The following is a 22,103-nucleotide window of genomic DNA, read 5'->3' as shown; positions in this document are numbered from 1 at the left end:
AAAATTAAGATATATTGATTTGTTGGATTCATCTTATCGAGATGATCGGTTTGACTCTAAGCATACAAGATTTAGTGATCATTTAATCACCCAATTATGTCCTAAAGTTTTAAATCATACTTCTAGTATTTGATTTGGACTCATTTGGAGTTAGATTAGATCACTTTTAGCTTTAATGGGTTTGTCGCATCCAAACGATCAATTCAATAATAAATTTGCTAATTAAAATTCATATTATCTCAAACGTAATTTTAAACCTTTTTTCCTTTGAATATATCTCAAATTTTATGCTTGATCAAATAAATTTTTAATTAAAAATAAATATTTAATTTTTAATTTTTTTAATTTATATAACATTTTTATAATATAATTAAACATAAAAAATTAAATATTTTTTTGGGACATTTAGGCCATTTAAGGGAAACTCACACATAGAAGGCATGCACAAATACTTGAACCTAAGACCTCTTAGTTGGAAGCATAAGCTTTCAACCCCAACAAGTCAAGATGAGGTTAAAAGGTTGTGCAGTGAAAGGCAAAAAACATGTTTGGAAGGTCAAAAGAACTGAACGGGGTTTTCATCTACTCATAGTCTCATACGCGGCATACGCACTGAAAGGGAGTGTTCACAAATTTTTCTCTGAATTACCTTAGAAACCTTACGAGCGACTCGCTGAAGCACAAGAGAAGGAGCATGGCTATAAGATTGTCTCCCTTTGTCATGCAAACGCGCAAGCCTCCGTTGATCTCTCTGCGCAAGAGAAATCTGTCATTTTCCCATTTTCTGGCAGCTCCAATCTCTAAATCCTTCGTGAAGTGAGCTCTTCATCCCATTTCATGCGATGTCTTTCTCAATTTCTATAATTTATTATTATTTCTTTCAATTTAGTTGTTTGTGTGTTTTTTTTTTTGGATGTTGGGATCTTGGTAAACTGGGACGTGCTGTTGGGAGATGATGCCCTAACTTTCATCGGTTGTTTTGTGAAATTGAAAGTTGAAGGGTTTGCTCATCAATATTTTTATGTAGTAACCTTCTCTTGTTTCCCCTGCGTTTTATCGTAGTTTAGTCATGAAATGAGACCTTGAAATCAGAAGCCCATGAATTGGATTCTGAAAGTGGTTGTCTGAAGGGAGAAAACTTGTAATATTCACTAGAGCGTAATTTTGTAATTGCATTAGTTTTCTCAAGTTAGGGAAGGTGATGCATTGTTTAATCTGGTGGCCTTGAAGATCATGGCCCGTCAAGTTTATGATCCGTACTAAGGAAATGGTTCATATAAATGTATACTTTGTGGTGGGGATGGGATAGTTGAGGAGATAAATAACTTGATTATAGAAATTAGTATTATTGATTTTATTATTGGTAATGAGCTGAATTGGTAATCAAATTATTGGGAAAATCAATTATGTGAGCATAAAATTTTTGGTAGTTGTCTTTATTATTAATATAATGATATGTCAAGGGAGGCCCACCTAGCCAGCCTAGACCAGCCCAGCCCGCAATGGCAGAATCAGGATTTTTTTAATATGGGGGCACAAATTATGAATACTAAAAAAACTCTCAACATTTTTCATTGGAGCTTAGGGCCGACATCTGTGGTTTAAAAAAATTATTTTTACTAGACTTGTTACATAAAAAGATAAATTATATAATTAAAAAATTTACAATCAAAATCACATGATATTCATATTTTTCTTGCATTACACCTATGGTTTCTCCTTTCGAGTTTTCGTATTTTAAAATCGTTGTACAACACTTTATTGTCAATATTATTAAAAATATATTTTTCGATATAAGTAATTAAGCAATCATTCATTCAAGAGTCTCCTATACGATTGCGCAGATGATTCTTCACAAATTTCATATCTGAGAATGCTCGCTCGACTGTTGTTGTAGCAATTGTTAATATCAGAGCAAGTTTTATAAGTAAGAATACCAAATAGTAAATATTATTTTTCTTAGTATCCACCATTTTTTATGCAAAATTTTCAATTCCTCTGAAATTGTTGAATACATCATTAAATCTCATATCAATGATATGAAATCTATATCTGAAAATTTGATGGATAAAATTTGGCCATAAGTACCCATCTTTGTTTGTCAAAAGCTAAGAATGAGTCACATGAATTCAAACATGCCACGTGCATAAATAACTCAATATTTATCTCATCAAATCTATTGTTAAGCTCTTGAAGTTGTATATCTATAATTGAATAAAATAACTCAATGACACGTATCTCTCCTTATCTATGACAAAATAATGATATATTATTAAATAAAAATGAGCAAACACATTTGAACAAAATAACAATATATTTTTAATGAATATATTGTAAGTCATGTGCAAATATTTTAACTTGTATCGAAAATTGCAATCATTCTCTCAATAATGTACAAAATTTAAACTTATTAAATTCTCCTCTCTTTGGAGATTACATAAACATAATCCTCTCATCGGAGAATGAGCAGGCAAATTATAAAATTAATTCATAGTAAAAATTAAAATGTGTTCAAGTGAACAAAATCAAACACAAACTATATAAAAAAATTCATTTAAAATCTCAAAGCTATTTAAACTCAAATAAATTTTTACTACTTGATTTAAAAAATAATAATTTAATTTACATAATTTAAAATAGAATCCTAAAAATAGAATTAAAACATTAAAAAAAATACAAAAATATAAACACAAACTAATTCTCAACTAAAACAATTATTAGTTAAATGATTTCTGGCTTTTTGCACTTACAGAAAGATAACAAAAAGTAGTTTTCAACTTTTTATTGGCTTTTTGCACATATAGCCATACAAGCATGGAGAGAACATTAATTTTCAACATGTTCTTTTGTCTTTTTGCTCGAACAAGTATCAATAGTTATGGAGGGAGAGAGAGACAGAGAGAGAGAGAGAGAAACTCGCTGATGAGAGAATTCATGAGTCATGACCTAGAGCCTGAGAGCACAGGGAACTACAGAAGCGTAATCGGAGACAAGTGTAGGAGGAAAATTTTCTGCATAAACTATTAGGTTTTTAATGGGTTTATATATAAAAAGTTATCTAAAAAAAATTCAGTCGGCCAGTTGGTGGTGCCCCAAGTGCCACCACCGTGCCTCTGCCAGTACCAGCCAGACCGGCCCAACCGTGGCCAAACCAACCCTTTGGCTGAGCAAAACTAGGGCCAGTAGAGGGGGAGATTTCGACCCCTATTGTGGGGTCCAGTAAAGTTATTATTCATTATGTAAGGAGGAGGAATCAAGAAAAAGTTGTTTAGGAAGGTTTTGTAATTATTTTTATGTTGCTTAGGATGATTTTAATTGTTTAGGAAGGTTTTCTAACTGTGTTTATGCTATTTAGGAAGGTTTTAATTATTTAGAAAGGTTTCCTAATTGTGTTTATGCTATTTAGAAATGTTTTAATTGTGTTTATTTTGTATGAGGGTTATTTAAGGGGGAGTTTTTCCAAGGTTTGGGGGAGATATGGGCTGAGTTTATTCTCTATGGTTTTTTTTTTGAGCTTCCTTGTAACTATTAGGGTTTATGGGAAAGCTGATTTACCTTTCAAATAGTAGATCAATTGTATCTTTTATTATTGTTGAAAAATGTAATAAAAAATCATCCCCATATTTGTATTCCTGCATTTTTCTTCTATCTATTTTGTTGTTTTTTACTTCTAAGATGCATCAAATTGGTATCTCGCTGAGGTTTTGTAGAGATGACAACAAAGAAGGTGGATGAGTTGGAAGGCAAAGAGGAGCAAATCAAATTCCTGATGGAGGAGAAGTTCTCAACCATCGAAGGAAGGTTTTCAATCATGAAAAATCTGATAGAGAGCTGATTTGGAGGATTGAAGGAGATAATGAGGAAGCTCATCGAGATGCAATCCAAAACTCCACTGGCGATTCCGTTTGCTAACCCTAAACAAGCTTTGATTAGGTTTTTCTTGGTCGAATCTAAGGGAAAGGAGATCGAATGAGAGGAGATCGATGAGAAGAGTTTTTTTCATCAAGAGCCACCTCCTAGGGATCTGATAAGCGGAAAATTATGGTTTCCAAATGGGCGGACAACAAGGAAGGAGTTTTTGGTGGATGTAATAGGGTGGCTAACCAATATGGGAGACATTTCGGGCAAAGGGAGTGGGCGATCAGAGATGGAGGGGGTCAAGTCGAGTCATGGGGATAGGGTCATGCAAGGAGGATGGAAGAGGTGGGATTTCCACCCTCGATGCACGGAGGGGACTTTTTGAGGGAGAGGAAGTCGAAGTGGAGATGCTTGGTTGAGGAAGTTTAGGTATCGATATTTGAAGAGGAGGATGCTCATGGGTGGGTGTATCGGGTAAAGAGGTATTTTACGATGAATTGTTTGACCGAGGAGGAGAAGCTTATGGCCGCAGGGCTATTTGTGGAGAAAGCCCTATATTGGCTCTAATGGAGGGAGGATAAATATCCAATCTACTCTTGGGATGAGTTTAAAGATTGTTTGTTGGAGCATTGCTGAGCCATTCGGGAAGGGTACCTGCACGGGCAATTTTTTGCCTTGACTTAATAGGCGAATGCCATGGAGTATAGGGAGAGATTTGAGTTTTTGTCCGGGTGGTCAAGGAGGAATTTGGAGGCAGTGTTGGAGGAAAATTTCATGAAGGGATTAAAGCCTGATATACATGTAGACCGATTATTGAGGCCGAAGGATTGAAGGAGATGATGGATCTAGCCCAGATAGCTGAGGATCAGAGACAGATGGAGAGGACTAATAAGTGTGGAGTAACAGGAGGCTCCTACTAGAGTGCCTTAACTTTCTTGGCACCAAGGACCTAGGCAGGTGCCATCTTAGCAGAAGGCACCGAGGGAGAAGAGTGGGGGAGTTCGCACCGGGGCCAACTTCAAGCACCTCACAGATTCAAAGGTGTTGGACTATAGAGTGAAGGGTTTATGCTTTTGATGTGGATAAGTATGTACCAGGCCATCAGTGTAAGGACCACTCAATCCAAGTCCTTACGGTTTATGAGTCCGACAACGAGGAGTTGGAGGAGGAAGCAGAAGCGGGAGGAAAGCACTTACAACTTGATGTGGTGGGGGTGTCCCTTAACTTAGTGGTGGAATTTACTCCAAATCACACCATGAGGGTGAGGAGATAGATTAGGACGCGGCTAGTGGAGGTTTTGGTGGATAGCGGGGCTACTCATGACTTCATCTCTATTCCGGTCACAGACTAGTTAGAACTGAAGTTTGTGGATACATGGAGCTTTGAAGTCATGATGGGGATAGGGAAGGTAAAGAGGAGTAGGTGGATTTGCAGGAGGTTGGTACTGACACTCTAGAGCATCTAGATAGTGGAGGATTTTCTTCACTTGGACTTTGAGAGGCACTGACGTGATCCTATGGATGAAGTGGTTACAAACGATCGAGGAGATGAAGATGAATTGCAAATTTTTTATTATGGAGATTCAGGTGGAGGGGAAGAGGGTAGTGCTTTGAGGAGATGCCAGCTTGTGCAGAACCATGGTTTCACTCAAAACCATGTTCAAGGCGATACAGGGAGTAGGGTTGGGCAACCTGGTGAAATTGCAAAGCCTTGAGGTCTATGTGGCTACTACTTTCAAATAATCGGTGATGTGCTTACATGGATTTTTAGAATCCATTGTGTCAGATAGAGATAAGGTGTTCATCAGTTATTTTTAGATGGAGTTGTTATGGTTATAGGGCACAGTCCTGAAGAGAAACACAACATACCATCCTCAGATGGAGGTGGTCAATAGAAGCGCGGAGACCTATTTGCAATGCTTTGTATCGAATGCACCGAAGAGTTGGGAAAAAATGGATTGCTTGAGCTGAGTATTGGTACAACACTTCATACCATTTAGTAATGTAAACCACTCATTTCAGGATACTTTATGGGAGAGATCCATCTCATTTGATATATTATGAGCATAGCACTACACCAATATCCTATGTAGATCACTACTTAGAGGAGAGAGACAAGATATTAACAGAGCTCAAGGACATTTGTTGATGGCCCAGCAGATCATGAAGAGAAAGACAGATGAACATAAAAGAGAAGTACAGTTCGAGCCAGGAGACATGGTTTACTTTAAACTAAACCTTACTGGCAGAAGATGCGAGCCAGGAGGAGGAATGAGAAATTGTTCCCATGATACTTTGGGCCTTATGAGGTTTTGGAGCATATTGGAGCAGTGGTATCGATGGGGATTACCATCTTCGTTGGCATTGCACCCAGTATTTCGTGTCTCACAACTGAGGCGGGCGATAGGAGATCACACACTGTCTTCGCTGCCCCCGACATTGACAAAATTCATGGAGGTTATTTTGGAACACCTCTACGAGTTGAAGGAGATGCGCAAAGGGGAAACAGGAGCACCTGAGGTACTAATCAAGTTGAAGCATTTGTTGGAGTACGAAGCCACATGGGACCCATACGAGATTATTAGGAGACAGTTCTTATCCTTGCACCTTGATGACAAGGTGTGTCTTTGAGAGGAGTATTGATATGCCAAGTGGGTGTTACCTGGTCGGCCCAACCTTGGTCAAATTGGCCTTTGATTAAGCAGAACCTATGGGAGTAGAGGGGGATCGTACACAAACATAATTGTGTTTATGCTATTTTGGAAGGCTTACTGATTGTGTTTATGCTATTTAGGAAGGTTCAAATTGTATTTATCATGTGTGAAGTCTATTTAAGGGGGGAGTTTTGTCTAGGGTTAGGGGGCGATATGTGCTAAGTTTATTTTCTAGGGTTTGGTGTGAGTTTCGTTGCAGCGGCTAGGGATTGTGAGAGAATCAATCTACCTCTCGAATAGTAGATCAATTGTATATTTTATTATTGTTGAAGAAGTAATAAAAAATCAGCCCCAATATTTGTATTCCTGCATTTTTCTTCTATTTATTTTGTTGTTTTTACTTCTAAGATGCATCATATTATCATGGTGAACATGCTAAAGTGATAATTTAGGCATATATCAAAACTTGTAGGATGGGCTCTTCAAGCTTATGGTACTCATTATTACTATAGCTAAAATTTGAAAAATTTTAGGAATTCCAATAAAGTATGTTTAAATTCTATAATGCGATATACAATGGGAATTAGCTAACATGTTGGGGCTTCATGCTGGGCTGAGAGTTTCAATAAGCTTGCATTAATTTAATACAAAAAATATAACCGTTTATGCTTGACTCAGCCATCAAACTTCTAATGTTTGAGTTGTTTTTAATTTTCTTAATTGTTTATGTTAATATTTTCCTGATGAATAAAACATTTTAGATCTCCATGATAGCAATTTAATTGATTTACTTGTTTTAGTACGTCAAAACTTTCTTCACACCAGCAGATAATGGTAGAAAAACTATTAGATTTGACTTCGCGGGAGAAAGAGATGTTTGAAGCTGAAATGATATAGGTTGAAATTATCAGAGGATTTAAAACCTGATGTATAGAGCCTCCAATGTCAGGATCTTAGAATCATAAAATAACAAGCAACAGATTATGCGTGCAACTATGGTGATTAGTTACAGGCTTGGACATTTTATTTTAGATTTGAAAAATTAGCATCCAAGGGATGAATCATACAAGCTACTCAGTTTGGGTTTTAAGAAAAAAATCATTATGAGCAGATATGTAACCATGAAAAAATAGTTGTGATGCAAATCTCGAAGTTCTCAATTTCCGTAAACACAAATTGTGCATGTTAAGATGAGAAAAGAGTCCTATTATTTTACAATATAATTAATTTGTTATAAATAAAAAAAAATATATATTCTTTTGCATTTTTATTTTGATCATATTCAAAGGCTGGCTAATTTAAATAATTTTTTGTATTCTTGACAACTTGATTTTCTTAATTATTATTTGCTATAAATTAGCATGAAAAATTAACTTATTTTCATTTGTTAAGATTGAATTATCTGTTGGTGTAAAGTAAAATGAGAAACTTATATGGTTTTCACATAAATTTATTATTTTCTAAAATCAATGATTGGAATCCAGGTTTAAAATTGCGTAACTGCGCCTCGAGGCGGTTTTCGTCCGTGAGGCGAGGCGTAAGCCTCGAGGCGTTTTTTGGTGAAATTGCGCAAAGGCGCGCCTCTAATTGCGCAATTTTAAACCATGATTGGAATATTCTGTATGGTAATGTATTTTCTCTCATATTAATACCTTTTAGCTAGAGTGATGTAATAGTAAAGGCTTAAATAATAATGACATACCAGAATTTGGTGGTATGTTAGTAATATAAAAGTTTGTGGTGATATAATAATACATTTCCCAATAATATAAATATGATATTGCTGAAAGATTAGAAATATATGTAGATGGTTATTAAGTTCTATTTTATCTCAAAGATTAATATCCTAATAATCATCCAAATGAATTAGCACCCCTTTGAAGCATGCAACATGCTATTGATCTAATTCTTAGATCATCTTTAAATTCTTTACTTAATCTGCCAGATTACATGAATACAGTTAAACTTGCTAAATTTAAAAGATTAATAGATAATTTACTAAAAAGAGATTTATTAAAGAGAGCTTAAGGACTTGTGTAGTTCCAACATTACTAAAGATGGAAGTTGGTTTATGTGTGTACATAACAAAGAATTTAGTAAGATTACCATCACTCATCAATTTCTTGTTACTAAATTAAATATTATGATAGATATGATGATTGAAGCTATGATATTTTCAAAAATTGATCTGAGTGGTAGTTATTATCAAATAAGAGCTACAAAATGAACATATGAAAACTATTTTTGAAACTTAGGATGGATTAGATTGATAACTCTTTTTGTATTAACGACTTAAAGTACTTTTATGAGAATTCTGACTCATGTTTTTCTATCTCTTATTGGAAAATTTTAAATCTTTTATTTTAAAATGTAGCATGATTAGAGTGGGGCATTTTGTCTGTCGCAGAAGAGTTTTTTAAAGTATTACAAAAAAAAATTATATTTGAATCGGATAAAGTGTAATTTTTTTTTTGCTTGATATTTTCATGGTTTGCGTTATTCAGTAAAGGAATCTCTGTTGATTATGAGAAAGTAAAAGTAAGTAATGATTTGTCAAAACTTATTAATATTCATGTGATTAGAAGTTTGCATGGCTTGGCTATATTTAGTAGAAGATGTATTAGAGCATTCGATGCTATCATATCACCTATGATCAATTTTCTTAAGGAATCATTTTCGTTGGATGAAATTTCTTGATAGTGTTGTTAAATATATTAAAAAAAACTTACAAATGCAAATGTGTTTAAATTACTAGATTTTGCTAAGGCATTTAAGGTTTCTTGTGATACTTCATGTAAAGTTATTAAAGGTGTTTTATGTCCAGAAATACATCAAAGAGTTTATTTTTGTTAGAAATTGAACAAAGCAAGTCAAAATTATTTTAAATACTTTTATGCAGTAGTTCATGCTATTTGATATTATTTATAACTTTAAGAGTTTTTTTTACATTTTGACCATCATATTTTAATTCATAAAAGGAATTTGAGCATAGATATGCTAAATATGTTGAATATTTATAGAAATATAGTTTTATGCTAAACTATTATGTTAGAATGGAAAATAAACATGGTGATTCTTCATGTAGAGTAGCACTTATCTTGCATACATTTAAGATCAAATTGACTTGTTTTAACTATATTAAAAATGACTATGATGCTTGTTAAACTTTAATGAAATGCATGTAATAAGATAAGGAATCACCTATGTTTAATAAATAATTTACAATTAGAAATAGCTATCATTTCATGGGAACTTGTTTTTGCATTCTTGATTCTCCTTCGAAAGATTCTCTTTTATAGGAATAACATTATAGTGGTGTTGCATATCACCTTGGCAGGGATAAAATTATAACTATGGCATAAGATATATATCATTGGCTAAGTTCATAAAAACATACAATTTGGATATTATCACAATGTAAAGCTTGTCAAACATGTATGGGCAAAAGTAATAATAGTGGATTATATACTTCCTTATCTATTCTTCATAAACCTTTGGAAAATGCTTATATAATTTTGTGCATGGACTAAACTTTAAAATAGGGTAATTAAATATTAGGGTACTTTCCTTCTGTGTGAGGTGAGGCGTAAGCTTCACAATAAAAAAATTGCATAAAATCTAAATGAAGTTAAGAAGTAATGTAGTAGCATCTTAGCTTATTAATATATTAAAAAAATGACATTAACAATCTAACATAGTAAAAAGTATCAATTTGCATATATATATTAAGTAACATGTTGTACAAGCTGCAAAGTATTAAGTAAAAATTGCACAAGCAAAACTGTAATGCAAATGTCAACTAATCAAAGTAATAGAGAAATCTTAAATAAAAGTAATATAATATATCAAATCAAAGACATCAAATAAGTTTAACATAATAATCCAGCTAAGAATATAACAAGGCAACATTCAATGATCAGTTAACAATATAACAAGTAATCAAAAGTCTTTAGCATTCTCATCACCTAGGGGCTCTTCATTGAAGTCATCATTATAAGAAATAGCATTCTCCCTTGCATCATCTTCAATGGAGTCCAAGTTCTCAATTTTCCTCACCTTATTCAATCTCATGCAACATTCAATGTTTATAGATACATTTTGTGTTTCTTGTTGGTGGTGGTTTATGTTTGATGTACTTATCTTATTTCTATCATGCTAAAAAAAGCAACATTCGATTCTTCTTGTCGGAAATTAGATGGTCTGACCTTATTACTATTTTGCATCGATACAGACATTGTGACACGAATACGACATGACATAAACACATGACAAATTAATTATTGAAAATATCAGACACAAGTTTGACACAAATCAATTATTGAAAATATTGAACATAGGACATCGATACTGACATGGCATTATAATATTTAAATATTTTATAGGAATTAAGAAAGCATAATATTAAGAATGACTAACAAATAATAAATCAATATCATAATTTGTTGTCTAGCTCATAATTTAAAAAATAAGCATGAAATATCTAGTATAATATCAAAAAGATAAGCATAATTTATCTAGTGTAATATCAAGCTTCAACTATTCATCAAAAGGAATGACAAGATTAGCTTCTTTAGGGCTTTATCTTTGGCCTTTAATATCATCATCATTAAATATTATTCCTTCTAATTCTTGCTCATTAAGAGAAAAATTTGTAATCTCTAATATTCTCATATCTTCAAGAGGCTTAAATCCATCTCCAATAATATCCCATATCTTGTTATCATCTTCTATCTAGATAGAAGACAAAGGTGTGTATGCTCATAAACTATATCATCATCTTATTGTGGAGTAATTTTATTCCTCTTCATTGATTGAATGAATATGTGTTCCAATTTCTCTCAGGGAAGAGGATGAAATTTGACCAAGATGTTTCATGGCACTTACTTGAAGTGGGTGGCGTTAAAGCTTCATGAATTAAAAAAATGCATATTTGGATTCATTCTCCACCTATTACACAAAAATTCTTAATCATCAAAATATTTTAAATATCCAAAGAATTTTGCAAGCTCGATATTAATCATTCTTATCTCCTCATTTGAGAAATAATATTTCAAGCATTTCTTTCTCACATTTGAAATTTATTATTCTTTTTTGTAAAGAAACACGCTGAGGGTCCTTTTAAAGATGCTCTTTACTTAAATGTCCTTAAAGAATATTAAAATAAATAAAATTAGACAATTATTATTCAACAAATTGAGAATTAATTATAAAAAAATATATTAAAATTTATATTTGATTTAAAGAGTATGCCAAGAAACATAGAAGTGTGTTATATTTGTTTCATCTATCTTTTAGATTATTATATGCAAAATTTTAAAAACTTGAGTCTTCTTAATGTGATTTTTTTCATGTCTATATATTATCTATTTTGCTTTAGCCAATATGGAATCTCACTTCTCATAGATCAAATGTAAAATTAATTTATATATATCTGCTACTCTTAGTATCTAATATATTGGATCAGTAAAAGTTAAACTATAGTCGATATCGTCCCATAATAAACCATCTAATATCTTTTCTTTTACATACATTGTCTTTCCAACATCATCGTTGATAATAAGATTACTTCGCACTGATTATGTCGTTGGATCATAATAATTATAGGAGATGCTGTTTTGATTAGAAAATTCATAATGAATTACTGCATGAGACTTTTTATGTTCAATAACAACAAACAACAACAACATCAAGCCTTTTTCCACTACGTGGTGTTGGCTACATGAATCTTTTTTCTCCATTGTGCCTTATTAAAAGTCAAATTCTCGTTTAAATCTAATAAAGAAAGGTCAATGCTTTTTCTATTTTGAAAATGCTTGTCATAGCTGAAACTAGTTTTGTCTCAATTATAGTAACGCTGAGATGATTCAAGCAAATAAAAAATGCACTTCAATACATGGTGATCAGTGAATAGTGATCTTGTTATTGAGAGGATAAATAAAATTGTAAGATAATGTATGTAAAATAAAATATATTAAATGTTTTATATTATGATCATATCAATTACGTTTTAACTTTTACTAGTTCAATTTATGAGATGTTAAGAGTAGCGGATACAATCAAGTCCTGTTTGTATTTAATTTATGAGATGTGAGATTCCATGTTGGCTAAAGTGAAAAAGGTAATATATAGACATGCAAGAAAGTATTACTATGAAGACTCAAGTTTATAGAGTATTATCTATATTATTATAGAGAATAACTTGAGCAAAGAAAGACACCTCTATATTGCTTGAATCACTTGTTAAATTCAAGATAAATATATCTTTTATAATAAATTTTTAGTTTGTTGAATAGTAATTATCTATTTTTTTTCTTAAAGATATTCAATTTAAGAATAATTTCAAATATGAGAAAAACCTACTTAAAACCTCATTTCTTAAATGAGGAGAGACGAATGATTAACATACTGTTTGCTAAATTTTTTGGGTATTTAGAAGAATTTGGTGATTAAGAATCATTACATGATTGGTGGAGAATGGATCCAAAGACATGATGGCTGATTTATGGCACTTGGGCGGCTCTACTTCAAACAATTGCCATAAAATTTGTCGGTCAAATTTTATTCTCTTATTGTCATAAACATTGGAGCTTATACTCATCATTCAAAAAATAAAGAGGAATAAATTATTGGATAATGGGTTGATGATTCAATTTATGTGCATACAAACATTCATTTTATATTAAAAAAGATCCCAATTTATATGTAAAGTGATGACAAGATGTGAGATGTTGTTAGAAATGGGTTTGAGTCCCTTGATGATATAGGAATATTTGATATTATAAATCATTCTCTTGTTGAGCCAGAATTTGGAATAATGATATTTAATGATGGTGATATTGAAGGGAAAAGAAATTGAAGCTAATTTTATTATTTTGTTTAGTGTATAACATTATGCTTTTTAAATTTTTATGTACTATTTAAAAATTATAATGCTATGTAAAAGTATAGACAATGCATTGTATATATTAATACTAGACTATATTATTAGATTTATTTCTTAGAATAATAGAAGAATTTATTATTCTATATTATTATAGTTATAAGTTAGACTATTTTATTCTAAATACTAATTTAATATAATAGAAATAATATACTATATACTGCATAAACATACACCATTTTTGATCATACCGTACTATGTATCATTTCATAACACAATAAGTGCCTCTCTTTTTAAGTTACGCTAAAAATGCATTTAAATGGTAGAATTACTGGGATATTTAGATTGAAAATAGATAGATTTCGGCAACATAATGAATCCACTATTCTTTAAGGAGTATATTTACTCACTTGCTCATTATCATAGCTTCAATACAACAACAACATCAAGCCTTTATCCCCACTAGTGGGGTAGGCTACATGAATCCTTGTTCTCCATTGTGTTCGGTTAAGAGTCAAATTCTTATTTAGTTCTAATAAAGAAAGCTCATTTTTAATATTTTCTAACCAAATCTTTTTAGGTCTACCTCTACCTTTCTTAGCATGGTTAAATCTAATACATCTACTCTCCTAATCAGGTAATTTGAAGGCCGTCGTTTTATGTAACCAACCATCTAAGGCGACTCTCTCTAATCTTATCTACCACGGGAGCTACTCCAAATTTTTCACATATATGCTCATTTTGTATCATGTCTCTAAGAGTAAAATCAAATCTTTTTAGGTCTATCTCTACCTTTCTTAGTGTAGGTTAAATCTAATACATTTACTCCTAACCAGGTAATTGGAAGGTCGCCATTTTATGTGATCAACCATCTAAGGAGTCTCTCTCTAATCATATCTACCACTGGAGCTACTCCAACCTTTTACCGTATATGCTCATTTCATATCCTGTCTCTAAGAGTAAAGCCACTCATCCACCTAAGCATCCTCACCTTTGCTACATCTAACTTAATATTATGCTTCTCTTTTAATGGCCAACATTTTGCACCATAAAGCATTGCAAGTCTAATCACCATCTTATGTAATCTTCCTTTGAAGTTTGAGTAATACTTTTCTATCACACAATATGTCCGATGCATTCCTCCATTTCATCGATCCAACATGAATTCTACTAATAATCTCCCCATCTATTTCACCATCACTCTAAACAATATACCTATGATATCTTAAACGTGTACTCTTATTAATGACTTGATCGCTCAAAGTCACAAACCCCTACTAGATCTATTACTACTAAAATTTCTCTCAATATATTCAGTTTTAGATCTACTCAAACAAAAAACTATTAGACTATAAGATGGACCTCCATGATTCAAGTTTACCTTCAACTCCCTATTTAGTCTTATCAACAAGAAGAATATCATCAGCAACAAGCTTCCTCCAGGGAACATCCTTTTGCAAATCACTAGTACGAACATCCATAACTAAAGTAAAAAGATATGGGCTTAAGGCTAATCCTTGATGTAATCCAACTGAAATTGGAAAATATTTGGTCAAATCACCTTGTCTTTGAACACAAGTAACAGCTCCAGCATACATATCCCTAATGACTTGAATATAAGCATTATTAATCCCATTATTTTTTAGAACTCTTCATAGCACTTCTCTTAGAACTTTATTATATTCTTTCTCTAAATCAATAAATGTCATATGAAGATCTTCCTTTTTCTCTCTATACTTCTCCATCAAACCTCTCAATAAATGTATGGCTTCCATAGTAGACCTACCCGGCATGAATACAAATTGACTTTGAGAAACATCAGTTTCACGTCGTAACCTATGCTCCATAACTCTCTCCCATAGTTGTAAAGTATGACATATCAACTTAATTCCTCTATAATTTGCACAATCTTGTGCTCCACCTTTATTCTTAAAGATAGGAATTAACAGTTTTAAAGCCAAGAAATTCCTTCATCTAACATGTTTTTAGTCTTCAAAATAATATTAAAATAGTAAGCCAAGAAATTCCTTCATCTCCTAAGCATTTCCACACCTCTATTAGAATATCATTAGATTCAACAGTTTTACCACACTTCATTTTCTTTAAAGCCTCTCTAACTTCAGTTTTAGTAATATGCTGATAAAAACAAAAATCTCTATTTTCATTTAGAGTGTTAAGGTCACTAAAGTCAAACGTATTTTCATAATCTTTATTGAAAAGCTTAGGAAAATATCTCATCCACCTTTGTTGAATGTACTCTTCTAAAAAAAAAAATACTTTTTAATCTCCATCCTTAATGCACTTTACTTGAACTAAATCCTTACTACTAATATTTCTTTGTTTGGCTAGCTTACATATATATCTTTCGTCATTTTAGCATCTAATGTATTATATAAATCATTAAAAGCTAAAGTTTTTGCATCATAGAATGTTTTCTTAGACTCCTTATGAGCAACTTTATATTTTTCCTAATTTTCTGAATTTTTATATTTAAATCAATTTTTATAGCAGAATTTTTTATTTTTTATTTTTTCTTGCACATTTTGATTCCACTATCAACTAGTTTTACTATTAAAAGCTTTTTTATTTGATACTCCTAGCACATCATTTGCAACATTCTTAATATTATAAACTACTATTTTTCACATAACATTAGCTTCCTCATGTATCGACAAAATCTTAAGATCATGAATCTTACTCTCATAGATATTTTTGTTAAAGTTCTTTAAATGCCAACATCAAATCCTAGAACAACGATATATTTTATTTTTCATACTGTTGTCCTTATCTTAAAGTCCAAAACTAATAAGAAGTGTTTAGTACATAAATTTTCATTTGGAATAACTTTACAATATTTGCAATCTAAATTATCTAGTTTTCTTACAAAAAATAATCAATCTGAGTTTTATTATATCCATTCTTATAAGTGATGAGATGCTCATATCTTTTCTTAAATAATGAATTGACAATAACAAAATCATTAGATAGAGCAAAATCTAATATAGTCTTACCATCTTCATTAGTTACTCCAAACTCATAGCCATCATAAATGCTTTAACATCTTGTACTCTCTACCAATATGTCCATTTAAATCTCCCCAATAAAAACTCTTTCTTCAAGAGATATCTTTTGTACTAATTCTCTTAAGTCATTTTTTATTTTTTATTTTGAGTATATATCTAAACCTATTTGAGGAATATAAACCCTTATAATATTAATAATTTTATCATCAACAATAATCATCAAAGCTACAGTTTTATCTCCATTTCAATCAATTTTTACAACATTATCTTTCAAACTCTTATCCAAGGTTTTGAAAATCGGACCGGACAATAAACCGAAAGGAGAGGTTCACAGTTCGACCAGTAGAACCGGGGTCGAACCGGATAACGTAATAAATAATAATGTTATTAAAATTTATAAAATGAATGAAAGATTTTTCTCTAATACCACCCCTCTACATTCCATTTTTATATCATATTAATCAATAATATCTTGATTAGGTCAATCAGCCTCAATTAAAAATAATGCAGTTTAAAAAAACATATGCAGGAATAATTTTGTACAACAAATCTTGCATTGTAACTATAATAAAGTCTATCGTTTTGTTCTTTAGAAACAAAATATAACTAATGGATGACAATAGCAGTAAACACCAAACACAGAAATCAAATTGTTGATATCCATATCAAATTAATAAGACTAAAATCTGTCAGAAATATACTCTCTCTTTCTCTCTCTCTCTTCATCTCTCCCTCTCTATGTTAACCTAGTAGACCAGGCTGAATATACGATTCAAAATTTCAAATCAACAATGAATAAGAAACCCTTCCGCATCAACCAAGAAAACAAAATCAAAATATAAACCCTAAAGACTACAAAAACAGTATAACAAGACCTAAGACGCGGAGAATAACAAAGAAAATTTAAGAAAAATGCAAAAAAAAAAAAAACTAGATGAAAAATGCTTACTTTCAAGAGGATGGTTTCCCCTCTAAACATCTGCAGCTTTTCCATCGTTAGCGAATTCAGGGAGACAACGAAATTATCATCATTAACAACCTCGTCAACGATCAGACGGTTCGGGGCCTTTTTCTTCTCAAGGATTGCAGTGTTGTAATCCCTCTTAGTACCTCTACTGCAATTTCGCCCAACAACACACTTTAGCAGGCATAAAAAATCCCAAAAATCGTCGATTTCTATAAAGAAAAATAGTCAGGGAAGCAAAAAACATCAAGAAAAGAAATCTCAATCTAACGATGTCAAAACAAATATCTAAATAGTAAAAAAAAAACAAAAAAAAAAAATTACGATTCGGATCCCTAAAACACGAATCGAATACAAGCAAGCAAAATATTTATGAAAAAATGGAATGAAAAATAGACAAACAACAAACAGATTGAAGAACAGTCTCACCTTGGCGCTTGCTCCCTCGGAAGTGGAGTGTAGAATTCGGAGTTGATGAATGAAAAAGCCTGTGAGAAGGAAGCCGGAGGCGGAAGGTTATAAGACCGAGATGAGGAAGATCCATCGCCGCCACTGATGCTGAAGACTTCCTGGTTGGAAGGGATCCGTTGGCTTCGCTAACGAGCAAGAGAATTGGGGAAGAAGATGCGAACCGAGACGACCAGTCGAATGATGGTAGGGTTTTTTATTTCTTTCGTTTCGTATAAGCTTCCTTGAGCCGTCCAATGTTCAGTGAAATGTTCAAAATTTTTCATAGATGAGCCGACCAGTTATCGTAAATCGGGACCAGTTTTACGGTTCGGCGTTCGAACCGCCGGTTCGAACGGTTCCGAGCCGGCTCTATGTAATACCGGTTTTGAAGCAAATCGGAACCGGACGGTCCGATCCGACTTTTAAAGCCATGCTCTTATCTATAATTACACCTACACCATTTCTAGGATGACTCCTAAAAGTTTAAATCCTAAACTATCAATCTCCTTAGTCTTCTCTTCCACCCATTTAGTTTCCTGGATGTATAGAATATTTATCTTCCTATGAATCTTAAAATCAATTAATTCCATTTATTTGCTTGTAATGGAACCTACATTCCACGATCCTAACTTAATTTTAGTTTCATGGACTAGCTTCTTTGCCCACATCCGTCCATGATGTGGGAACCCTTACCTATTTAATACTGCATTCGGGGACTGATGCAATGACCCTTGCACACTTCTTACTGTATTCAGGTCATATAGTGCGTCTTCGCTTCTAGGGAACGCCCTAGCATTGACACAATGTATTAAATGATTCGTGTCATGATTATTCGACAAGTTTTATGTTGTTAGTCAACTACCTAACACAACACTTTATTTTTCTCATTCATGACTTAGGACCTTTAATGGCAGTGTTGATCATTATCATAGCTTCAATAATTTGATATTTTACGAATCTGTGAAAATTATGGGTTATGACAATAAATCTAGTTGAGTACTTTTTTTTAAAAAAAAAATCTAGTTGAGTACGTATGAAATGTTTAATTACTCAAATATATTAACAGAAATCCTTGAGTTCTTTAGATTATTAACCAAATGAATTTTGGGGCACAAGATTTTTTTTTTCTCATTTTTCTTCTCAAATGGTATAAAGAGGTTTTTTAGTTGTTATGAAAATTTCATTCTCGTTGCGATTAATATCTTCCCTTGAAGAAAAAAGAATAACAAAATTTCAGAATTTACGATCTATTCATTCAATATTTCCCTTTTTAGATGAGAAATTATCACATTTAAAATATGTGTCAGATCTACTAACACCCCAACCCATCCATCTGGGAATCTTGGTTCAAATCCTTCAATGTTGGATCAAAGATGTTCCTTCTTCGCATTTATTGTGATTGTTTTTCCATGAATGTCTCTTTATCTCAATGAAATTCATGAACATGTTTTCAAAAAGAAAGAAAATATTGTTTTGGTTCCTACATAATTCTTAATATATGAACGCGAATATCTTTTGTAGTCTTTCTTGAGCGAATATATTTCTATGGAAAAATAGAATATCTTACAGTCTTCTTATTTATGATCAATATCTTTTGTAGTCTTTCTTGAGCGAACATATTTCTATCAAAAAAATAGAATATCTTATAGTCGTGTGTTGTAATTTTTTTCAATGGATCCTATGATTCCTCCAAGATACTTTCATAGATTTTGTTCGATATCAAGGAAAAGTGATTTTTGCTTCAAAAGGAACTCTTATTCTGATGAAGAAATGGAAATTTCATCTTGTCAATTTTTGACAATCTTATTTTCACTTTTGTTTTCAACCTTTAGGATCTATAAAAAGCAATTATCCAACTAGTCCTCTTTTCTTAGGTTCTTTTCAAGTATATTGAAAAATCCTTTGATAGTAAGAAATCAAATGCTAGTGAATTCATTTCTAATAAGTACTCTTAGTAAGAAATTAGATACCATTGTCTTAGTTATTTGCTCAATTTGTACTGTATTGGGTCAACTTATTAGTAAATCAATATGGACCGATTTATCGGATTTTGATATTATTGATCAATTTTGTTGGGTATGTAGAAATCTTTGTCATTATCAAAATGGATCTTCACAGAAATAGGTTTTGTATCATATAAAATATATATTATTCACTTGTTCTATATTTTTAATAATTGAAGTACCCTATGTTCGTGTTGTGTCATGTTCGTGTCCGTGCAACTTAGGTTTCTTTTGAGATAACTTTTTTATTGCTTTTTAAAGCATTTTTTTAGTACAATAATTTCATAAACTAAAAATTTTTATACCAAAAAACTATTTTGAAAAGCATCAAGAAAGTTGTCCCAAATGAAGCATTAGTCTGAGTGTTATGAGTTGTATACAAGGTCATAAGGAATCTAATCTAGAAGGAAACAAAAGTGGCTAAACAAAGTGCAGCCTTGTAGGGGGTGGCTGATCCACGCCAAATATCAAGGGGATAATATGGTTAACCCCCCACGCCCTTTATGTGAAATTCACATCTTGACTTTGGCAAATCCTCATCATATGCAACCACTTATAGCTTAGAATTTGTTTAGTTCCTGCCATTACAACGGGAGAGTTTTTCAGCCTAAGAAAGCATTTAATTCAATATGCAGTTCACTTATGTCAAAGCTTCTCTCTTTCTCATAAGTTGGCGGCTCCTTCATATCTATAGTGTTTGAAACATCAAGGGGTGCAAGTAATTCAGTTTTAAGGGTGAGAGCTAGAGGCCTGGTTCGTTTCTTCTACTTCAAGTATCTTTCATGAATTCTAAGTGCAAAAAATATATATATCTCTACTCTCATTGTAACTATAAACCTGCTGTCCAACTGGAGGATTCCATATCTGAGGATTTCAACTTTTAGCACTCCCATACCATACAATATGTAAATGCAAAGCAGCATTATGCAGGCATACTTATACTCCAAATACTTAATGATTTTCTTATGCTCCAGTACAGCTCCCCTTCACAGAAATTCAAGCTCTCATTCATGGCTATCTCCCAATGTTAAAAGTGGGGAGGCAGAGGGAAAATCGAGCACCGAAGAAATACTATTTGATGAGCAGACTTTGCAGCAGCAACTCGATAAAGCAATCGAAGACGAAGACTATGCTCATGCAGCAAAACTTAGAGACAATCTCCAAGTGATCCATGAAGACAGCAAGGCTTCAGTCCTTTCAGCCAATGCCAGATTCTACCATGCTTTTAGGAATGGAGATCTGGCAGCCATGCAATCAATCTGGGCCAAAGAAGATCATGTTTATGTTGTTCATCCAACGGCAGGCAGGATATCTGGCTATGAGCTAGTAACTGATAGCTGGGAGATTGTTTGTGGAGCTGATCATGAATTCCCCATTCAGATTGATTTGAAGGATGTCGAGGTTCATGTTAGAGGAAATGTTGGGTATGTGACCTGTATGGAGGTGGTGAAGACCAAAGGTGGCAGTTGGGGTAAACAAGTTGCAACCAATGTGTTTGAGAAGATAGATGGTCAATGGTTTATGTGCATTCATCATGCCTCGCATATAGATGAGTGAAAAATGGAATACTTGAAAAGGTTTGTGAAGATTTTGCTGTTGATTATTAGAATTTCGGAGTTTTGTAGATGTGAATTTGCTAAGATGCTTTAGCCATGCTTCATAGGATTTTTTTGTCCTTGAAAGGTTTTAAAAGCTGCTTCTTTGCAACAGCTTTTAGAGATTCAGCTGTAGTGAAGATAAGGTTTCGTTTGGAATAGTTTATTATTGTTTTTTAAAATAGTTTTTTTAATCAAAAATTTTTTGAATTATAATTTTTATACTAAAAAATTGAAAGCAGTCCCAAACCAAACCTCAAGTTTCACAAATGCTGTTTTGTTTTCATATTTAGGGTTTGTTTTGAATGTCTTTAATTTTTATAAAGGTAGTTACAAAGTTTTTATGAAATTTTTTATTTTGAAAGTTATTGTAGAAAATAACTTTATAGCAAAAAATAATTGATAATTTTTCGAGAGAGAAGATTTTAGAGAGAGAAGCTTCAAGATTTTAGAGAGAGTCATATTTTTCAAATTTTGCTTCTCGGTTCTCTGTTCCGTTCTTCGCGGAATTGGCGGGGGAGGAGTTTATGGATGGCCGCCGGCCTTCTTCGAAGGCGGTAGAGATTAGAAATGCCAAAGGTAATGGCAAGCTACAAATCTTGGCGGAGAAAGGTGTTCAGGATGGAGTTTCTGGTTTTAAGAAATCAGAAGGTTTGATGGGGAATCGATCGAAAGGT

At 32.5% G+C, this 22,103-nt stretch overlaps 1 protein-coding gene across 1 annotated transcript; it reads left to right on the top strand.

Annotated features, from left to right (window-relative positions):
• The first annotated feature begins 565 nt into the window (after positions 1-565).
• On the top strand, positions 566-21,417 carry LOC110109242. The gene is made up of 2 exons (XM_028695329.1): positions 566-816; positions 20,806-21,417. The coding sequence occupies exons 1-2, from the start codon at positions 695-697 to the stop codon at positions 21,386-21,388; spliced, it is 705 nt and encodes a 234-aa protein (XP_028551162.1). The 5' UTR covers positions 566-694; the 3' UTR covers positions 21,389-21,417.
• Positions 21,418-22,103: the final 686 nt, after the last annotated feature.

The sequence above is a fragment of the Dendrobium catenatum genome, unplaced genomic scaffold (assembly GCF_001605985.2).
Source record: "Dendrobium catenatum unplaced genomic scaffold, ASM160598v2 fragScaff_scaffold_621, whole genome shotgun sequence".
Taxonomy (NCBI): domain Eukaryota; kingdom Viridiplantae; phylum Streptophyta; class Magnoliopsida; order Asparagales; family Orchidaceae; genus Dendrobium; species Dendrobium catenatum.
This window is presented reverse-complemented; position numbering and strand designations above follow the sequence as displayed.

What these genes read in the sequence shown, in the direction of transcription:
- LOC110109242 (XM_028695329.1), top strand. Translation starts at nt 695, where the DNA reads ATGGCTATAAGATTGTCTCCCTTTGTCATGCAAACGCGCAAGCCTCCG. An exon ending in ATCTCTAAATCCTTCGTGAA is followed by an intron (nt 817 to 20,805) that starts GTGAGCTCTTCA and finishes CTTATGCTCCAG; the next exon opens with TACAGCTCCCCTTCACAGAA.